An 18,951-nucleotide genomic window follows, 5' to 3' on the forward strand; every position below is an offset into this window, starting at 1 on the left:
GGGGGGGGGGGGGGGTGTGGTTATTTATTTATTTTTAAGCCCATTTTTCTGGTTTGGGGGAAGAAGGGAAGATGATTCCATCATTTCAGATGTCTCTGACACGAGAGAGTGTCTCCAACTGGTCCTTATTCAGTTCTGAAGAAAATGTTTTATCCTGTCCAAAACAAAAAGAATGGGTGCTAGATGCCAAACTCAGAAAGTCTTCCCCAAACTCTTATCAAAACAAGCAGAGACCCCACCCATTCATTACATACATGGCTTAATGTAAACTGAATGTCTCAAACCAAGGGTACAGATACCCAAAGCTTTGCTCCACAGGACCATGATAGTCTGTAAGCAGGGGCAGGAGGCTGAGGAGCCTCCTCAGGGCTCACAAGCACACGTGCAACACCACAGGAACATCACTGCCTCAGCCTAAGTGTTACTTCTGTTACGGTCACTTGGAAGAAGAACTACGTATGTCCAAGGTGGACCTGGGCATGATCTGGATGCAACACAACTCCTTCCAACTGTCATCTGCTCCCATGCTATGTCTCCTGCACATCTGCAGTCCTGGTTCATGGAGGGTCTACGAAGACCTGAGCTCAGGCCTTATAGGGATGACCCCAAAGCATTTCCATGGTGCAGCAAAACCCCTGCAGTAGCAACACTGTACAGACACCCAAGCCAACTACAAAAAACCCTGAAATATTTGGATAGTCTTTTCCATTATAACCTGATACAGATTTAACAGCGTTTTGTTTTGGGTTTGGTGGTGGTTTTTCTTTTTCTTTTCTTTTCCTCTTTTCTTTTCTTTTCTTTTCTTTTCTTTTCTTTTCTCTTCTCTTCTTTTCTTTTCTTTTCTTTTCTTTTCTTTTCTTTTCTTTTCTTTTCTTTTCTTTTCTTTTCTTTTCTTTTCTTTTCTGCAGTCATGTTCTCACCCTTCCTGGGAAAATTTGTGGGCTACTTCCTACCTGAACATGACAGTCAGGGGTCATTTGCTGAATGGGGGAGCAGCATCAGTCAGCTTTCAAAACAACCCTTCCAGCACCACAAAAACCCCAAGTTGCCACATCACATCACATCACCCAGTAAGGTCAGAGTGAGTTTCAGTCACCATTTCCAGGCTTTCTCTGTTAGTTCTGTGAGAACAGCATTTGCACACTTATTCTAGCCCAGTCAGGCAAAGACGATTTGAAATTTGTCACCCAGTGAACAAAACCAACACTGGCTCAGCCACAAAAGGCAAAGGAAACAATCAGAACCGACCCAGGACACACGGAGGTCATGTTGTACATTCACACGTATGAAAACTGAATGCAAACCGCAGTGCCGTTGGGTGATGGGAGCGCTGAGCAGAAACCTGGGGCTGTCGCATGTAGTCTTGCCCCAGCTTGGATACAACTTTCACGTGATTCAGTGGTTTTGTAATTCTGTGTTTGCTCCCTGAAGGGCAAGGCAATCTTGAGCAGAGCCACTCTGAATTCTCTTCACAAGGTTTTAGTCTGCTCTTCACTCACGGCTCTGCTGCTAGGGAGTCAAGACCTTTGAAGATGATGCACTCCCAATGGACAGAATTGAGGGAGGTGCACCTCCAAGGAAGCATCTGCTAGCTGCAAAAAGCATGACAGCATTCTGGTTCTGTGTTCAAAAATCAGAAATTCTACGCCCTTTGAGGAAAGAGACTTCCACTGGCAAAACAAAACAGCCACCAGTCTGCTTCGGGCTCCCATAAGGAATGAGATCTCCCTAGGATAACGTTTTCTAAAGTATGAAACACATCTGTTCTCCTTAAATGAAGGCGCAAGAAAGCTGTACAGCATGGGTCTGTAATTTGAGAAGCGACACATAATAGTATTCATGTAAAAACAGGAAAAAGACCTTGAGAAACAACTTCTCTAGAAGTCACCAGACTTCTGTGGCTCATCACATTCTTGGCCTGTCCACTGAGCATGACAATGAGGGGCAGGAAACTGGGTCATGCAACAGCTTATACCAACCTAAAGGGTTGCTGAGCATCCAAGACATGGGAGGAGCCTGGGTCATCTGAAGGAACTTTCATCCTCAAAAGGGTTTGTCCAAAGCTGCGCATTTCATCAAGAAAATACATGTCCTGAGGAGCCACAGCAGCTTGTTATACCCTGTTTCAGGAAACTGCTGGAAGGGTGGGTGGAACAGATAGGAAACCAAGTAAAGAGACAGTTTTGCAGAACGCTGAGCCTCTGTGGTGGTACAACCTTCTTTTAGGCCACTCAGCGCTTGGTGCAATTTCCATCCCCCAACCCAGGCCACAACCCAAGGTGAGTTGGGAATGGTGGTGGATCACAGCATTAAGGCACCCTCTTAACGCACCTTGCACCCAGTACATCCATACCTAGATCACGGCCCAAAGGGGGTGACACCAGGACTTCAAGATCTGAAAAGTTCTGGGCCTGTGCAACTGGCTGGAAGTACCTGAGTATTTTGGCATCCAAGCTGGGCTGAAATGGAAAAGCACCTGATGAAAGTCAGTTATCTCAGACCCTATAAATAGCGACCCTAAGTGAGACCCTTTGAACTTTCCTGGATTGCACTGAGCTGTGACAAGCATCTCCCCTGAGGTGGGACACCTCTCAGGCACAGACTCCTCAAGGTTTGAAGATCATTTGCCCACAAAGCTGACAAAAGGGCAGGGTGAAGTCATACTTCTTGAGGCTCAATTACTGCCTGTTGAGGAATACCAAAGCATTGTGAGTATTTGCTCTAAACTCAAGGAGAGGAAAATTTTAACTGTAGATTCTTTCATCCACCTCTCTACCTGTGTGATTGAATATTTGCCTTCCCGAGTGTGGATGTCTACATATTTCACAGGATATCCAAGTATTTCTGTGCTCTGTGTGTATGCTTTGTGTTTATACATATATATATATAGATACACACACACTTTAATTTAGGGTACCTAAGGTAGTAAGTTAGTGTGAATCTTGTCACGCTTGAATCTGTAATTAAGTCACTGTTTTAATCATAACACTCTACCAAATCACCTTGTTAATCTTTAAATTGATTAATCATTAAGTGCTACTGAAGCTCGACCTTTTGATCTACCTCACGCGGTTAATACATCTTGAATTACTGCTAATTCATAATCATTTTAATCCACAACAGCCTCGTTGTCAGCTTTGCGTAGAACTCCTTTCTGCTCTGGAGCGTGTAACTCTTGAGGCGGCTGTTCCACCAGGAAAATGTTTGGAAAGCCCCATAGATTTCAGATGTGACACAAAGTTTCTTACGGAAACAGACATCTAGTCAAAGAACCTTATCAGCTCCTGTGTGTCAAGGAACAAACTGGACATACACAGAAGGACTATTCATTTTCCATCTTCCTCTTGTGAATCCCCCTCTGTGCTGAAGTTAAGATTATCCGTCAACAAAAACCACTTCTCAAATGGGAGAAGCCTGTCATGAATTATGGCAGATTTAGGGAGTGCTTAGGACATTTTCATACTAAACCAGGTGGGATGTAAGTCCCACCATGTTTGCTGTAGACCCTCCCCTCCTTAAACTCTTCTCTTTCCCTGCATCAGCCATCCTAAAATGCATTGTGCCGTTGCAGCCCTTCCAATCTCACCCATCCTTGAGGTTCATAATCTACCACCCACTGCTATAGAAACGAGGCCAGTCCACCACTTTTGTCACATGCAGTCCTCAAATAGGCTAAGTATTCCCTTCCCTGCCCTCTGAGAGACACTCAAGTTATTGATGCCATGCAGCTGAGGAGGTACCTGCCCACTACAGCCTGTGTCAAGTGAGTGCATCACCTTTGCAGAGGCAGGGATAAAGCTGCTTTAATTCAAGCTCTAGTTCAGAAGTAACTGAAAGCGTTCCAAACCAAAGCCAAGAGGTGCTAAAGATCTTTCTCTGTCAGGGTAAACCTGAAACTCTTCCTCAGATACTGTTTTTCACTCTCCCAGGTCGCTTTCTCTCATGACACTAATGGTGTTGCTTCTAAGTAAAGTATCTAAAACCATCTAAGGATGCAATATAGAGCATGAGCACTTACACTCGGACTGGTAAATGCCTCTCCACTTTGCAGGAGGTTACAGCCTAAAACATTTGAAATGTAAAACTTTCTTCTTGCCAGGCTGTCTTCTAGATGCCCAGAATTCCTCCCTTGCTGTTAAGCACTCGCTCACTCTTCGCACGAGCACTGTCTTTCCCCAAGCAGTGTATAAGCTGTAAAGGATGCACATTATACAGAATACGCAGCGCTGCACAAAATGTGCCAGCAGGGAGTTTCTCCCTCAGAAATCAGCAGATAAACTTATTAAAAGTGTATTGTTAGACGGAGTTAAGACCGGCCAGCACTTTACATCACATTACTTCACAGCGTGTGGCACAACAGACAAATCTTGGGACCTTAAACCACAATGAACACGGACCTAACTATCTGTTTCCCCCCCTCCTTGGTCAGATCAACATCTGTATAATCATGATTAATATGATCAAAAATAGTGGGTGCTTTGGAGGGGTTTTTTTGGAGGGTTTTTTTTGGAGGTTGGAGGGACAGGTTAGCATTAAGAGCTGGTCTTAAGGGGTGTGAGGGAAGAGGAAAATTTTGTTTGAGCTTGGACCGTGGACTCAAGCCTTCTTTTCCCAGATTACTTTTTAACCTGGCAAACTTTTTAACTTTTTTTTTTTTTTTTTTTTAAATTCTGCAGCATAGTTTAATGTACCAGCACATAAACCTCATTCAAGTAGGAATGCCAGCTCAGAGTCCATAAACTCAGGAGCTCCTTAGGCCACAGGGGCAGACTGTGGTGTCCAACACCGAGATGTTGCTCCTCTTTCTGTCCCAACCTTTGCTGCTTTTCTCCAGGATCCTCACGCCTCCTAATTGTGTTTCCAACTGACATCCCCTGTCACGTGTCACGTTCCAGCTGAATCTGCATTCAGGCTGGGACAAAGACCATTCTGTCATGTGGAAAAACAATTCCAGACTTTGTTTAACCAACACCAACACGCTGGAGCAAATTCTCCCATTCAGACTCTGCTCTTGCCAGACCTCAGATAGTCACGACTCAGGATGAATTAGTGTTCAACTTACAGCAGCCACTTCATAAGCAGACAAAAACCCACAATGTGCAATTTAAGAGGTAATTGGGAATAAACAAGGCAGAAAGACAATAAAATGCCCAATCCTAAAACAGCTCTTAGCAACATAAAAAGGAGGAAGAGAAAAACAGAGGTAGCTTGGATTAGGCTTTAGCATGGGGTGCAGGGAGTGTGCCAGTGCCAGCCATGTGAAGGAACTAGGCAGATTCAACATTTTCTTGGTAGGCATAGTTTTAAAAAAAAAAAAAAACACACAAGAAAATTAAGAGACCCATCAAGACTCCCATCGTGAACACAAGACCCTCAGGTTTTCGGTCAGCCCAGGTTCATGCACAGATGAGGCCACACAGCAAACATTTGGAGCACAGGGCAACCACCTCTACCCTCAAGCAGTGGGGCCAGCTCAGGATGAACAGCAGGACATTTGACCTCATCACATCTACTTAAGCCACGGAACTCACTACCACAAGTCTGTTGTGTTGCCATGCGAATACTGTATACGCATTCAAAAGCAGCTGGACGAGTTCATGGAGGAAAACTCGGTTAAAAGTTCATTAAAAAAAAAAAAAAAAGGGCATCAACTCCAGCTCAGGAATTCCCTGAGGAGGCAAGAAGCAGAGGGAATACTGCTACAACCCTTTCCAGGTTTTGTGGTGTTCTTTTCCAGACATGTTTTTCTGCATTATGAGAGGTGAGATAGCAGAGTTTGATACTGCCGATTTCATGCATCAATCGTAAATTGTTTGTTGCTCACCTGCATGTCAGGACCACAAGCACTGAAAGAAGAGACAATGAAATGTTGTCAAAATATCAACCACATTAAAATCTCAGCAAATTTAGGAGAGCAGAGTGCGGCCAGGAGGTTACAAAGGGTCAAGCAGGCATTCAGTACTCTCTTCAGAAAGCACTGAAGTCACATAATGGATTTTTCAGCCCCAAGGAGAAGGTTTTTTTTTCCTCTCCCAGACTTTTGTCTTTGTCTTCAACACAGAAACACAGGAAAAACAGGAAGCTATGTGTGGGGGAGGGGAATGTGGTTGGTTGGTTTTGGTTTTGGGTTGGTTTGGTTTTTTTTTTTCCAGAAACAGGCAACACAAAAACTTTACACAACCATTATCTGACCCAGCTTTTTTCTTTCTTCTCCAAACCCTAATTGGAAGCTTATGTCCCTTCTTTAGAAGTTCACTCCTGAGACCCATAAAAACAACCATAAACCTTTAGCTGGCTTCAAAAGGACAAAAATCCATCTGACCTTTCTGGGTGTCTGAAGGCTGAACTACCCACCCCAGACATCCTCTGTAACCAAAAAGAGGCACATCAGAAGCTCAATTTAATCCAATCTTAGTGAGATGAGCGAACCTTTGGGCATACCTGATCTCTCTTCACTAGCTACAGAATTAAACAGCTCAAATAAGACCCTTTACTTGTTGACAGCTAAGGCTAGAGAGGATCACTCTCACCACAGTTAAAGACATCATTCAGCCTTTGCAAATAGCAAGGCAAGTATGATAAGGCCCACAGGTGAGATGATGTTTACTTAGTGGTTTAAACCCCCGTGGCCTTGTAGCTCCCATTATCATTATCGTTATCACCTACAAGCAGTTTATGCATGCAGAAGCATAACTATTGTGACCCAACAACTCATATGCAACACAGAAAGACATGATGCTGCTGGATGAAACTCCAAGCCAAACCAGAAGCAACTACAGGTTGTCTGGAGGCAGCAAAGGAAAAGAGATAATGAGAAGAGAGAGCTCAATCATTCTACACTGGAGTGGAAATATGGGAATGACCGAAGATAACAGCCAGGGACAATTTTTGTGTCACAGCTCTGGAAGCAGCTTTGGGAGCAGGAACTCCTCTCCCTTGGCCTCATACTCCCAATATGTCTAGTCTCTTTTCCAAAGCAAATGGGACTTCTGTGTGGCCTCAAAAAAGCAAGAAGATTGACAGAGCACTACACATCTGGGGTTTAGAATATGTGTTACAATCTACATCAAAGCAGTTTTGAGTCAGACCCTGAGCATCAGTCTGAATTACAGCCTGGAAACCAACCCAGAAGCACAGACAATATCAGAGGAGTGTCCCCAGGGACAATGGAAGAGCTGGTAGCAGAACTGCTTCACAGATGAGATGGAGCTCAGCGTACAGTAATGTCATCCCCCTGAGCCATCCAGAACTTGTGTAGGACTAAAGGGGATTTCACTTCCTTTGTGCTAAAAGACAGAAAATCCTCATAAAGCTGTAACAAGAGCAACTTTTGAGATGGCTGGTTCCTCCAGATATTCACGAGTGAGGGTCTGGATCCATCCTCTGCCTTTTGACACCACTGCATGACTCTGCCCCCATTTCACAGATGTTTGCTTATGCTAGAGGCATTATCCAAAAGCTAATGATGTGTCACTACAAAATGCCACTTAAAAAACCATCCCAGATCTTCCCTTCCAAGTGACCCATGCATAGCCTAGGCACTTCACAGCATCGCCAACACCCGCCAGAAATAGGGCAGGGCTGAAGTCTGCATGAAAGAACAAGAAAGGATTAAAAAGACGTGCTTGGATTAGTTTAATCCCTGTACCCAGTCTTTCTCTGCTTTCTGTTTGGGTTCCTTAAACTCTCTCATGTCCAGGAACATTAATAGTCCTGAACTGCCAAATTTTTCTTCACCTCTCCTCTAGTGCCTAAGGCCTTTACCGAAGACTGAGTGTAGTAGGAAGCTTCTAGTGCTTCATAAAACCCTTCAGGTGCTCTTGGAGGGCAAATTAGAAGCTACCGAAGGCAGGAAAGACCTGCAAAGAGTCACCAGTGCTTCCTAACCTCTGATAATCATTCTGAGACGCTACAGTTCACAGAGATGTTTTGAGTGCCAAAACCCAGGTCTTTTGATGACCTGAAGAGCTGGTCAAAGCTGTGACAAAACTGTTCCACAAGAAAATTCCTGTTCATTGAGCCCAAGGTACTTTGCATGAGGCCTTTCCAATTCAACAGGAATGTAAACAATACCTGACCAGGTCACTCCAGCAGTCTAGCTAGACTGACAGCAAGAATAAGACCTGTTATTTAGAGAACAAACATAAGCTTGGCCACTTTCTGAAGTTCATTCCTCTTGTATTGCCCCAACAACATTTTTCATTAGGGATCTCAAAAGGTGCAACCTTATTCCTACTATCTGCCCATGGACCTGTTGTCCCTGAATTTATCTTACCCCTCTTGAACTTGCGGGTTGTTCTTGTTTGAGTGAGTGGTGGGGGCTTTTTGGTAGCAGGGGAGGTGGCTGCAGCGGTGGCCCCTGCTAGAAGCTTCTCGAAGCTCCCCCAGCTCCAAGTCAGACCTGCCTTTGCACCAAGGTTAGGCCAATTAGCTGTGCCTCTGTGAGAACATATTTAAGAAGGGGAACCTGAGAAGAGTAGTTGGAGTTGTGAGAAGATGTGAGGAGAACATCTATGCAAACACTGCGGGAAGAAAGGAGAAGAAGAAGGGAAGGAGTGTGGGAGCAGAGATTCTCCTGTATCCCATGGTGAGACAGCAGGGCCACCTCTCCCTGCCACCCATGGAGGTCACCGTTGGAGCAGATGCCAAGTGTGTCCCATGGCAGGCCCCATGCCACACCAGGTGACTGTGCCCGAAGAAGACCAGGACCCCACGGGAAGGCAGCCCCGCCGTCGTATTTCAGCACTGAGAGGATTGCAACACAGGGGGGGTGATCCACATGCCTGTGGGAGTGACTCATGTCAGAGTTGGCTTGTGGAGGACTGTCTCCTGTGAAAGGGGGACCGCACTGGAACAAGGTAGGAATGTCAGAAGTTCCCCTTTCCCCTGAGGTGGAAGAAGTGCAGGACTGACCCTACCCCCCAACCCTTCCTGTCCTTATATCTCAAGTTTCTGGGTCTTTTGCTTCCTTCCCTTTTTTGCTTCCCTTATCCCTAGGGATAAGGGTGGAATGAGCAGCACTTTTGCTTATTTTCCCCTTCTCAGCACTGGGAGGGAAAGAGGGGAGTGAATGGCTGTGTGGTGCTCAGTTGTCCTCTCAGCTGAAACCACAACACACTGACATTGTTTGCCTCCAAAATGCATTACTAAATTGAAGTCAGGGTCTTGATTCTGCTTGGTTTCCTTGCAGATCCTCAAAAATCTTATCTTGCAGCTCATTGGACATTGAAGTCATTGCAGTAGCAATGAAATTACCAAGTTCAGGGAGCAGCTGCAAAGTCGAGGAAGCTTCCAGGCCATAGGAAATTTCCACAGACAAAGCGACACAGCTTTGGTCCAAGTCCAAATTAAACTATGCTAAAGCTTAAAAAACAGTCCCTCCTGTGTGCAGCTCCTCCTCTTCTGGCTCTGAACACACAGTTGTTTGTTAAATTTTTTTAAGCCTTAAGTGTGTTACTGTTCCCCTATAATTAGGCCTTTGACCCAGACTTTTCAGTTAACACCTAAGACACCTGAAAGTTTTTGACCACTTCCCTCCCCTGCAGAAACCCAGCCGAGCTTATCTGCCTCTCCTGCCCCAACTAATTAGTTGGGTATTGCTTTCTTTACTATGCCAGACGAGCTGTTGCAACCCCAGAGTGAATGCACAGCTTCCAGCCTTACTTCATCAGGTTCGTATTGCCAGGTGAGGCTGCCCGGCATGGGTGGGAAATCCCTTCCTCCAAACAGGAGCAAGCCCCAACACACACAACATCAGGCAGCTGCCCGCAGGAGAGGGACTGCGCGTGCACATGCTTCTCCAGCATCCCTTTCCGGAAAACACAAGGTGGGAGCAAGCAGAGGATTTAATGCCACAAGTCTAGACCGTTCTGGGAATTAAATACCTTAATGACAGCAAGGCCAGTGTGTTGTCTAGATGGAGCACAGGAGTGCGTGCAAGCGCATTTTACACTCCAGGAAAACGCACTCCACACCTTTGGTGACTTGCACCAGTCACATTTCTACCTGTAGAAAACACTGCTCTGCCTCAGGACTTTTACTCATGGCACATCACCTTTAACTGTCCCTTCAGCCTCCTAAAGCTGATCTTATATCCCCCCCTAAAATACGTGGCTAAAGATAAAACTGAGACTCGGGAACAATGGGAAAAAACAAACCAACCAATGAACACTGGTCACGAAACCCAAAAACAACCAGCTCGTAGAGCAACGTACCTTGCATAAAGCAGCCAATGAAAATTCCCCCGTGGTAAATGCTACAGCAGCAGCTCCTCTGAGCTTCTGAGTCCTGAAATACTCTGTCAGAGCCGCTGCTCTCCCCTCCCACCTCTCCCTCCCACGTCTAGCCACCTCGTTTGCTGAAACACAGATCTGGGCCTGTTCATTAGCTTAGACACCCACAGAGCCCAGAGAAACAGTTACGAAATGTGTGCAAATAGGGTTTCTAAAGCAATTATTTGTTACCTGCCTTTTTTAAAAGGGCATTTTGCGATCTACGCTCCTGCAGCTCGTGTTTAGGGAAACTTAAAATACAGGAAAATGAAAGATAAAAGGACGGGATGTGTTTCCCCTCGTGCAGTGCCATTCCTCAGTTCTAGTCTCTTTTCACCTACAGTACATTCCCATAGCAGTTTGCCAAACGAGTCTCCTGTGCTGCCAGTTTCTCCCCTCACGCGACTACTGCACTGGCTGTAGCTCACAGATGAAAACCCTGGGAAACAGGACGTTTCCTGCTATTCAGAGCCTGCCGCTGAGAGCGTGTGACAGCCAGCACACCATGCATGCAAAGTCTGTCCTCTGCTACCCCTCAGCCAGCAGTAACTATTTCCCCTCCTTCTGAAAAAAAAAAACAAAAACAAAAAACAAACAAAAAAACACACAAAAAAAACCAACAACAAAACAAACAAACCCAAAACCTGAAAAAAAATCCAAACCTCCCAAATCCATCTATCAGGAGGACCCAGAGTCCTCCCCAGCCCATCTACTCAACCTCAGCCACCTCCTACAAGCACAAAAGCTTTTTCTAGTTGATCCCAAATTACAGAAAATTCCCACAGGCATTTTGTCAAACCAGCAGCCACCACCATGCACTTTGCTCTCCACATCAGAAAAAGCAGTTACACTGCCTGACAAAAGCCCCGTGCCCTCCCCTTCTGCTTCAGAGCGTGCTGAAGAGCACTAATAAAGCCCCATTCTTTCCCAGGCGCTCCGACATGTTACGACTCAGCAGCTTCCCTCCTCCCCAGCTACACGACTTCAAGGACTTTTACAAACTACTGGAACTTACTGCAGGCTGAGGGATCAGTCGGTTTCTACAGCGAGGATTCTCAGGGTGTAACGGGGAGACAAGAAAATGCTTCAATGGCCTTTTGTTCGGCGAGGTTCTTCCATTGCGTCGACTTCCTTCCCACTTCCCTGAACTTCTGGGGTCTTCTCCAAGAGGGATGTGCCCATAACTCACTGTCTGCCTCAACACAATGGTTTACACCACGCAGGCAGGCAGAGTAGCAACCCTCAGAGCAGCAGTCCTCGTACACAGCGGGGAACAATATCAAGGAAGGATGCAGATGAGGAATGGAAAGGATGAGCTCACTGCCGGCCTCTTACCTGCTCTGCAAGCTGTCAAGTTAAAGAGCTGGTGACCAGGACTTTGGCACAATTAGTGACTTTTTTTCTTCCAGTCCAAAATTTGGAATGAAATCAGATTTTTCCGTATCCTGAGGAGCGTTCACCCACAAGTGACTAGGTGGCAGACAAGCACCTCAAGTCCTTTCAAAGTCTTTGCATAGATTCTTGAGCTCAGGAGGATTTTCCAGCCTCCAGGTCCCTAGACAGGTGGAGGTTGCTCCCTGGCAGAGTTTTGGAGATCCTGGTGCTGAGCATTTCCCTACTGAGCACAAAGGTTTGGGGCTCTCCAGCTCCCCTGTGCCATTGCCAGAGAGGCCTGGGAGCTCTGCTCCATGCTGGGGGAGATGGGCACTGGAGAGCCCACCTTACATCTACAGCCTTCATGTTCAGACCACTGAGAACATTTGGGTCTGGGCCTCAGGCTCAGCATTGTGGTTTGTTTCTGTACAGCTTTGGTTAGGTGGCTTGTTGTGCGTGCTTTGGATTCATGTTTTTCCTGTTACTCTTTTTAACTCCAGTCTGTTAAAGCTGTGTTGAGACTGTGCTGACACAGAAAGGTGTAACTGTTTGGTTTGGGACACCTCTTCTACTTTTGCTTGTGTTTCCTCAGCAGAACTCTGTTTCCAGTCACTCAGCTAAGTTTCCTAAAATGCTCAGAATTTGCACAAAAGTCACGTTTGGTCTGAGATCTCCAGGCTGTTTCTCAGCCTTAACCCCAAGGAGCAATAAGCAAAAGCCCCAGGTCCTGATGTTTGTGCCTCTGCATCTCAGCTCTGAAACATCTCCTGGATGTGGACAAGACAAGTCCTGATCTCTGCAACCCAGTTCTCAGTATGCTCCTACCCATTTGCAGCTTTTCCTCTTCTCCCACTTCTCCCCAGCCCTAATCACCCTTTCTCCTTTGGATACCTCTGACAGCAAACCAGACAGCCAGGATTTTTCTTTACCTTTCTCTGAACAGCTTCACATTCCTGCCCCACTACATGCTGTCCTCAACAGAGATAAGACCTCCAGCTTTCAGACCAAGATATTTCCCACCATCGTCTAACCTGTTCCCATTTCACGGACAGCTCAGATGATTGTGCAGCTGCTGCCAGATTGCTGCAGGTTGCAGCATGAATTCTTGTTGTTGTTGTGCATTAAAACACTGAGTGAAAAATGACAGTGATTCGCTGCTACTTGAGCAACCACCAAGCCATCCTGGAGCTAGGACCACTCTGACTCATCCTTCAACACACTGTGGGCATCTTTATACCCAGCCTTTAAGACCAGATTAGGTCTGGGTTGGATATGGAGGGCAAGACACAGCATGATCCATCACCTATATTGTATAGACAGTATTTCTTCAGGTAAAGTGATAAAGGGTAAGTAAGTGTCAATAGTGCTCAGCTGTCCAGAACATTTCTGCAGTAGACAGGACAGTGATGAGGACACAGATATTTCAAGATCATCTACAGCTGTGCATGAGACATGCTTCTCATCTTGTAATAATACTGCAATTGCTTCCCCATCCTGCTTTGATCTGGGTGGAAAGGGGGAAAAAAATCATACCCAAAGACCTATTTTGCAAATAGGTAAGTTTTACTCCTAATCAACCCCAAGACAAAAAGTCCTGGTTTGGTCTTGGGAACTTGTTGGTTTCAAACCTTGAAGTAAATAAGGGAAAGTAGGCCTGAGAGACTTTTAATTGTAAAAACAATCAGGGACACATTGAGAGATGCAGCTATTATTTGGGGAAAAAAAATAAAAAGGAGTCTATGCCTGAAATTTTGTCAGAACTAAGCTGCTTCTACTAAGAGTTTTTATGAAATAAACACAGTGAATTTCTGGGGAAGTCTTTAGAAATCTTCCCTGTCAGCTCCTTGTCTTTCTCCATTTATCTGACGAGATCGTTATTAATAAAATTACTGCTGGCTATTTGCAGCGACAGATCTTAAACATAGAGCATGTGATACCATTTCTAACCGTAAGCTTAGGGACTACTACTAGCATTTGTCTACAGACAGCAATATCAGATGATTCAGGCTTTATATTTTGCTCTCCTGCTTGAGCTCTTTTAACTCTTGTTTCCTGTGCTTGCATTTGTCACTCTGGTGATCATGGTTTAAAGCTAAGCTTAACGCCATCAATAGAAACATCTACCCAAGGGATCGGAGAGAGACAGTTGCTGTGCAGTGGCAACAAATATAGTCTCCAAGATGTCTTCCCCTAAATAGATAACACAGCAAATTGGCATTCAACCACCTATGGCAACTAAAAGCATATACCTCTAGAAATACCAAAGTTTGATCAAAAAACCTCTAAGAAAAGGAGTTCACCTTACTCCTCCTGCTTAGGGTTTTTAGCCATGAGAACAGAAACTTCCATTGAATCTCACCCCAGCTCATACTTTGTGAGAAAATGTCTCCTTTCATAGAATCATAGAATGGTTTGGGTTGGGAGGGGTCTTTAAAAATCTTCTAGTCCAACCCCCTTGCCATGGGCAGGGAGATCTTTTCCTAGATCAGGTTGCTCAAAGGCCCCATCTAACCTGACTTTGAACACTTCCAACGATGAAGCGTCTACAACTTCTCTGTGCAACCTGTTCCAGTGTCTCACCACCCTCATAGTCAAGCGTCTCACAATCCTCATGATTTCCTCTAAATATGGCTTCCCTGAAACAGGTTTCCTTTTCCATCAAGGAGTTTTTCTTCTGAGTTCTGGGTTGTGGGGTGTTTTTTTTGTTTTGTTTGTTTGTTTGTTTGTTTAACCCAAAGCCTATTCATAGTCCAATTTTCTCTGCTGAAACTAGGTCTCAGGCAAATACTTGAGTTCCAGGGCCAGTAATGCTGAGTCAGCTCTGTGGCCCAGCACATCTTTCTATCACCAAGACAATACTATCCCATGTTACAAAACCCAATCATTCTGGAAATAGCAGCTTTATGACTCACTCAGTTACCAGAATATCCTTGACTATACCAGCTCCAATACGGGGTTACTAAAGCATGTCCCAGAACAGCAGCAAACGACCTGCAGCCTCCCATTCCCACAGCATCACTCAATGAAACCTCAGCTCCTGCTTATCCCTAGGTAGAGGCTATTTGAAGATATGAGAAAAATAAACTTTTTTTTTTTTCCTCCAACAAAAGATAATTCCTCCTATTATAAATCCCAGTTATCATATAGCATTCTTTTCATAGAATCATAGAATAGTTTGGGCTGGAAGGGACATTATACATCAACCAGTTCCAACCCCCCTACCACACACAGGGACACCTTCCCCTGCCCAGGTTGCCCAAAGCCCCGTCCAACCTGGCCTTGAACCCTTCCAGGGAGAGGGCAGCCACAGTTTCTCTGGGCAACCTGTGCCAGGGCCTCACCACCCTCACAGGGAAGAATTTCTTCCTTAAATCTAATCTATATCTCCCCTCTTTCAGTTTAAAACCATTACCCCTCATCCTACCCCTACACCCCTGATGATGAGTCCCTCCCCCCTTTCCTGCAGCCCCTTTCAGCCCTGGGAGGCCGCTCTAAGGTCTCCCCGGAGCCTTCTCTTCTCCAGCTGAACCCCCCAACTCTCTCAGCCTGTCCTCACAGGGGAGGTGCTCCAGCCCCCCCAGCATCTCTGTGGCCTCCTCTGGATCCTCTCAAGCAGGTGTGTGTTCTTCTTGTGTTGGGGGCCCCCGTATAAGAAACTTTTTTCCTTCCAAAAAGTTATTTTTTAAAAAACCAGCAGCTTCATTTACCCCTCGAGACATCCAGGAGTTTCAAACGCACATCAGTGTCAATTAAAAGAGGACTGAGATGGGAGACAGAGGAGGCAATGCGAATCTAAGATAGTACCAGGCCCAGCTAACACCAACTTCATATTTCTGCTGCCTTGCTACAAGCATGCCACAGGATTATCTGAGGCTTTGGCAAGGAATAGGGCAGTCACAGCAGCTGGAACCTCACTGGATCTGTTACACTTCAGCCAGATAAGGATCTGACACAGCACCCACCCCAGAGAGGTGCAACAAGCCGAAATACTGATTCACTCACCCAGGGGACTCTAACATAGAGGTGGATATCCAATCTAAGCATGTACTCTGTAACTCATGTGCCTTGCAAGCCCAGAAACAGGGTATTTGTGCATGCCATTGGGAAACTATGCATAGAACAGGAGCTAAGTGTGCAATTATTCATATCTCATGCAAAAGAAGTTTCACAATCTTCTTGATAATCAAATTTGTCCTGGTTCTTTTTACTTAGGCAACAAAAGTCTTTTCCCTAAAGGGTAAGAGAGGCATGGAAGGAAGGAATGACTAGAAAATGAGAAACCAGGATCCACAATAGGTACAGGCATGTTTTCTACGTCTGAGCTACCGTTCAGTAGTAAACCCATATAGAAATCAAACACTTCCAGAAATTCTCCAGACTCACATCAGGATGCACAGAAGAACGCAGGTAACAGGCTCTGCAAACAGTCACATGTCTGTGTCTATATTCCTGTCCACACGAGAAGGAGGTGACAATCAGACAAGACCAGGGACAGATTGCAGCACAAGACTGGCCAGGAGCAGGACAGGTACAGAACAAGCATGAGCAGAGAAGGCATGGAAAGGAGCAATATAGACTCAACGTCTTTCCTTACACACTCATTTCCTTTTGTAGGTTCAAATTGAATGTTTCAGTATTAACCAGACACAGGTTCTCAGCTTAAAGAGTCAAGAGTTAATCCCTGGAAATAGCACTGTCTAGACATCTCAGCCTTAGCTGAGCAGCCAGATGACCTAAATACCATTTCCCCAGCTGTTTACGTGACCTTTGTCAAGTCCACTCCACCTGTGCTCTCCTCTGTTAGACAGCAGTTGGTCCCAGTATTGTCTCTAATGCCATGTCCGTGCAGTGCCTGGTCTATGGCAGACCCAGTTCTTAGCACCAGCATTGCCCAAGGTCCATCACCAGCAGGAACTTGCTATAACTTCTAAGTTGTAGAATTTGTAGAAGTGCAAGATCATCCAAGCCATTCACAAAACACTATAGCTGTTGGCTGATAGCCTTCATCAGCTAGCACCTGGTTCTCTTTAGAGTAAGGAAGAGCTGGAAAGGAGCAAAAACAAACAGGAGCACAATTGCCACCAGCATAAGGGACAAAACATTGGTCCTGACACATGGACCAAAAAGTACCCGAGAGTAACATGTCTCCTTGTGCCTGTTAGTCAAGCTGTACCAGTTCCTTAGCCTGTTGGACAGACTCCAGCTGCAACAAGGTGGTGCTGAAACTGTGCATCATGAGCTGCACCAACTGGTCGCATCCTCCCCCTGTCCTACCCAGCACAGGAGATTAGGCTGCCAAGTAGGAGAACTAGATGGTCATGGTGGGGATGATCACTGTTTCAAGGTGTGTCTCCCTCCACATGATCTGTGGTACTTGCTTCTACCCTGAAGACAGAGGGGTGAGTTGGGATAGCCATCCATCTGGCCATAGCTGCTGTCCAAAGGTCAGGCCGCTACATGGCTCTCAGAACTTTGGAAAGCCCAGATAGTTTACAGACACTTTGTGAAGATACCAAGCACCTCTGCCACGGCACCAAGCCCCGCATCATATCCAAAACCACAAGCTCATTTAGCACACCATAACACATAGTGTTACATGACTAATATGCTTACTGCTCAGTAAAGCAATCCTAATTTTTACTCCACAGAACAAAACAGAAATACCAGTCCTTAGAGCAGCTACCTTTGACAGTGACAGCTGGCCAGCCCAAGAACTCCACTGGGACTCTGCTTGAGGATCATCTCTCTGTAACAGCAAACACAGAAACAAAGAAGCCTTTTTTTTTTAAAAATAAACCCAGGATGCCTGGTTAGTTACAAGATTGAAACATGACTCATGACTCCAAACTATTTATTGCTCTGTGGTAGCTTGTCTAACCAAAGGTCTTACTAAAGGGGAAAACTGCCTCTATCAGTCAGCCCCAATTCCACAGGAGCTGCTATACATACACGAAGCCACAAAACAGGTAAAAAAAGACAAAAAGAAACCAGCATTTATGTTAGCATCAAGCTATCATCTTCCAGCTCAGAACAGCTTCTTCCTCTGTGCAAAGTTACCTGAAACCACGAGCCTTTCAGTGGCTAGTTGGATGGATATGTTTCCAGAAAACTGTAATAATAGAAAAGGCATCATATTGCTCTTTCACTGTAGCAGAATGATTAAAACCCTTTGAGCTCTGAAAATGACATAAGCATTTGTCCAAGTTGGAGCAGAGAAGTGATACTAGTGAGATAAGCAAGTACTTAATTGCATGAGTCTTCTGGGCTGCAGAACAGCCCAACTGGGGAACAGCACAGAAATCTACAGTGCTTGACTGCAGGAGGACAGAGATTTGTACCAGGGCTCTTCCAAACACTCCAAGCAGGGTGACACAACCCCAGTTGCAATGCTGGGGCCTTCTTCCCACTCCTTGGCAAGCTATGTCAGATTCATCCAGTCGGCAGATCAGAGCAATCTGATAGCCAGAGGCATCTGGCACGTGGAGATATGAAAAAGGAACAAGGGTGCCAAACTACAGATAGGCGAGAGACTCCCTGAAGGAGGATGGAGAGCAGAAGTCAATGAGATGTCCTTTCTTAATGCATGAGACATTGGCCAAAACCAATCTCCCCCCATCACCAGATGGTTTTATGGGTACCTCCTGAGAGGTTTGATTTGAGAGGGCTGGGAAAGACTCTCCTCAAACACAGGCTGCATCGGAAAAAGACAACGAGGGTCAGCTAGCATGTGAGCAACTCCAAAGAGTGGAGCGAGTCTTGGCCCAGCCTTCCCCCCATTTCTATCCCTCCTGGTTCCCAAATCCCACACTGAGGTAGCAGCATAGACCAGACAGCCCATTAGCAACCCACCTTTGCCACAAGAGCAATGACAAGTGACTGCAACACTGTTCCTGGAGATAGAGCAAACCAGGAGGAGATGACCTTCTTTCTGTGGCGACATAAGAACAGTGTCCTTCTTGCCTTGGAGTAACCATCCCATGGCACCACACTGGCCGTGTCCAACCTCTCCCTTCAGCAGCCAAATGGGGACAGCAAGGCCCTGTCCCACTGGGCTGGAAGCCACCTACAATCATGAGGCATGTTGGCTACATGACGAGTCCAACTGCCTGGAGACACGCCGCCGGAGAAACAAAAGCACCTTGTCCCATAGCGTTGTGGTGAATCACACCATTATATCCTGCTCCCACGGCACATGCCCTATCAGCACCAGGATGGATTTTGTGAATATTTGCCTTGATGCAAGTAGGAAATGAACAACGTTCCTGTTTTACTGAGGCAGAAATGACAGGATTTTGCTGAATTCACA

At 45.7% G+C, this 18,951-nt stretch overlaps 1 protein-coding gene across 6 annotated transcripts in view; it reads right to left on the reverse strand.

Moving 5' to 3' along the window:
* Positions 1–18,951, reverse strand: part of ALS2CL (ALS2 C-terminal like) — a 52,997-nt gene that overhangs the window by 33,669 nt on the left and 377 nt on the right. The window contains exon 2 of one of the 6 annotated variants that reach the window (XM_026842428.1): positions 17,329–17,391. The exons of 1 other annotated variant lie outside the window; for it this stretch is intronic. In XM_026842428.1, coding sequence (XP_026698229.1) covers positions 17,329–17,391 — 63 coding nt within the window. Of the gene's footprint in view, positions 1–4,691; positions 4,698–5,824; positions 5,896–10,214; positions 10,291–11,286; positions 11,486–17,328; positions 17,392–18,951 lie in introns of those variants that run through there. 4 more of the 6 variants (XM_026842433.1, XM_026842432.1, XM_026842431.1 and 1 more) reach the window with 4 other exon arrangements.

Source organism: Athene cunicularia (genome assembly GCF_003259725.1).
Source record: "Athene cunicularia isolate RWA chromosome 2 unlocalized genomic scaffold, athCun1 chr2_part1, whole genome shotgun sequence".
Lineage (NCBI taxonomy): Eukaryota > Metazoa > Chordata > Aves > Strigiformes > Strigidae > Athene > Athene cunicularia.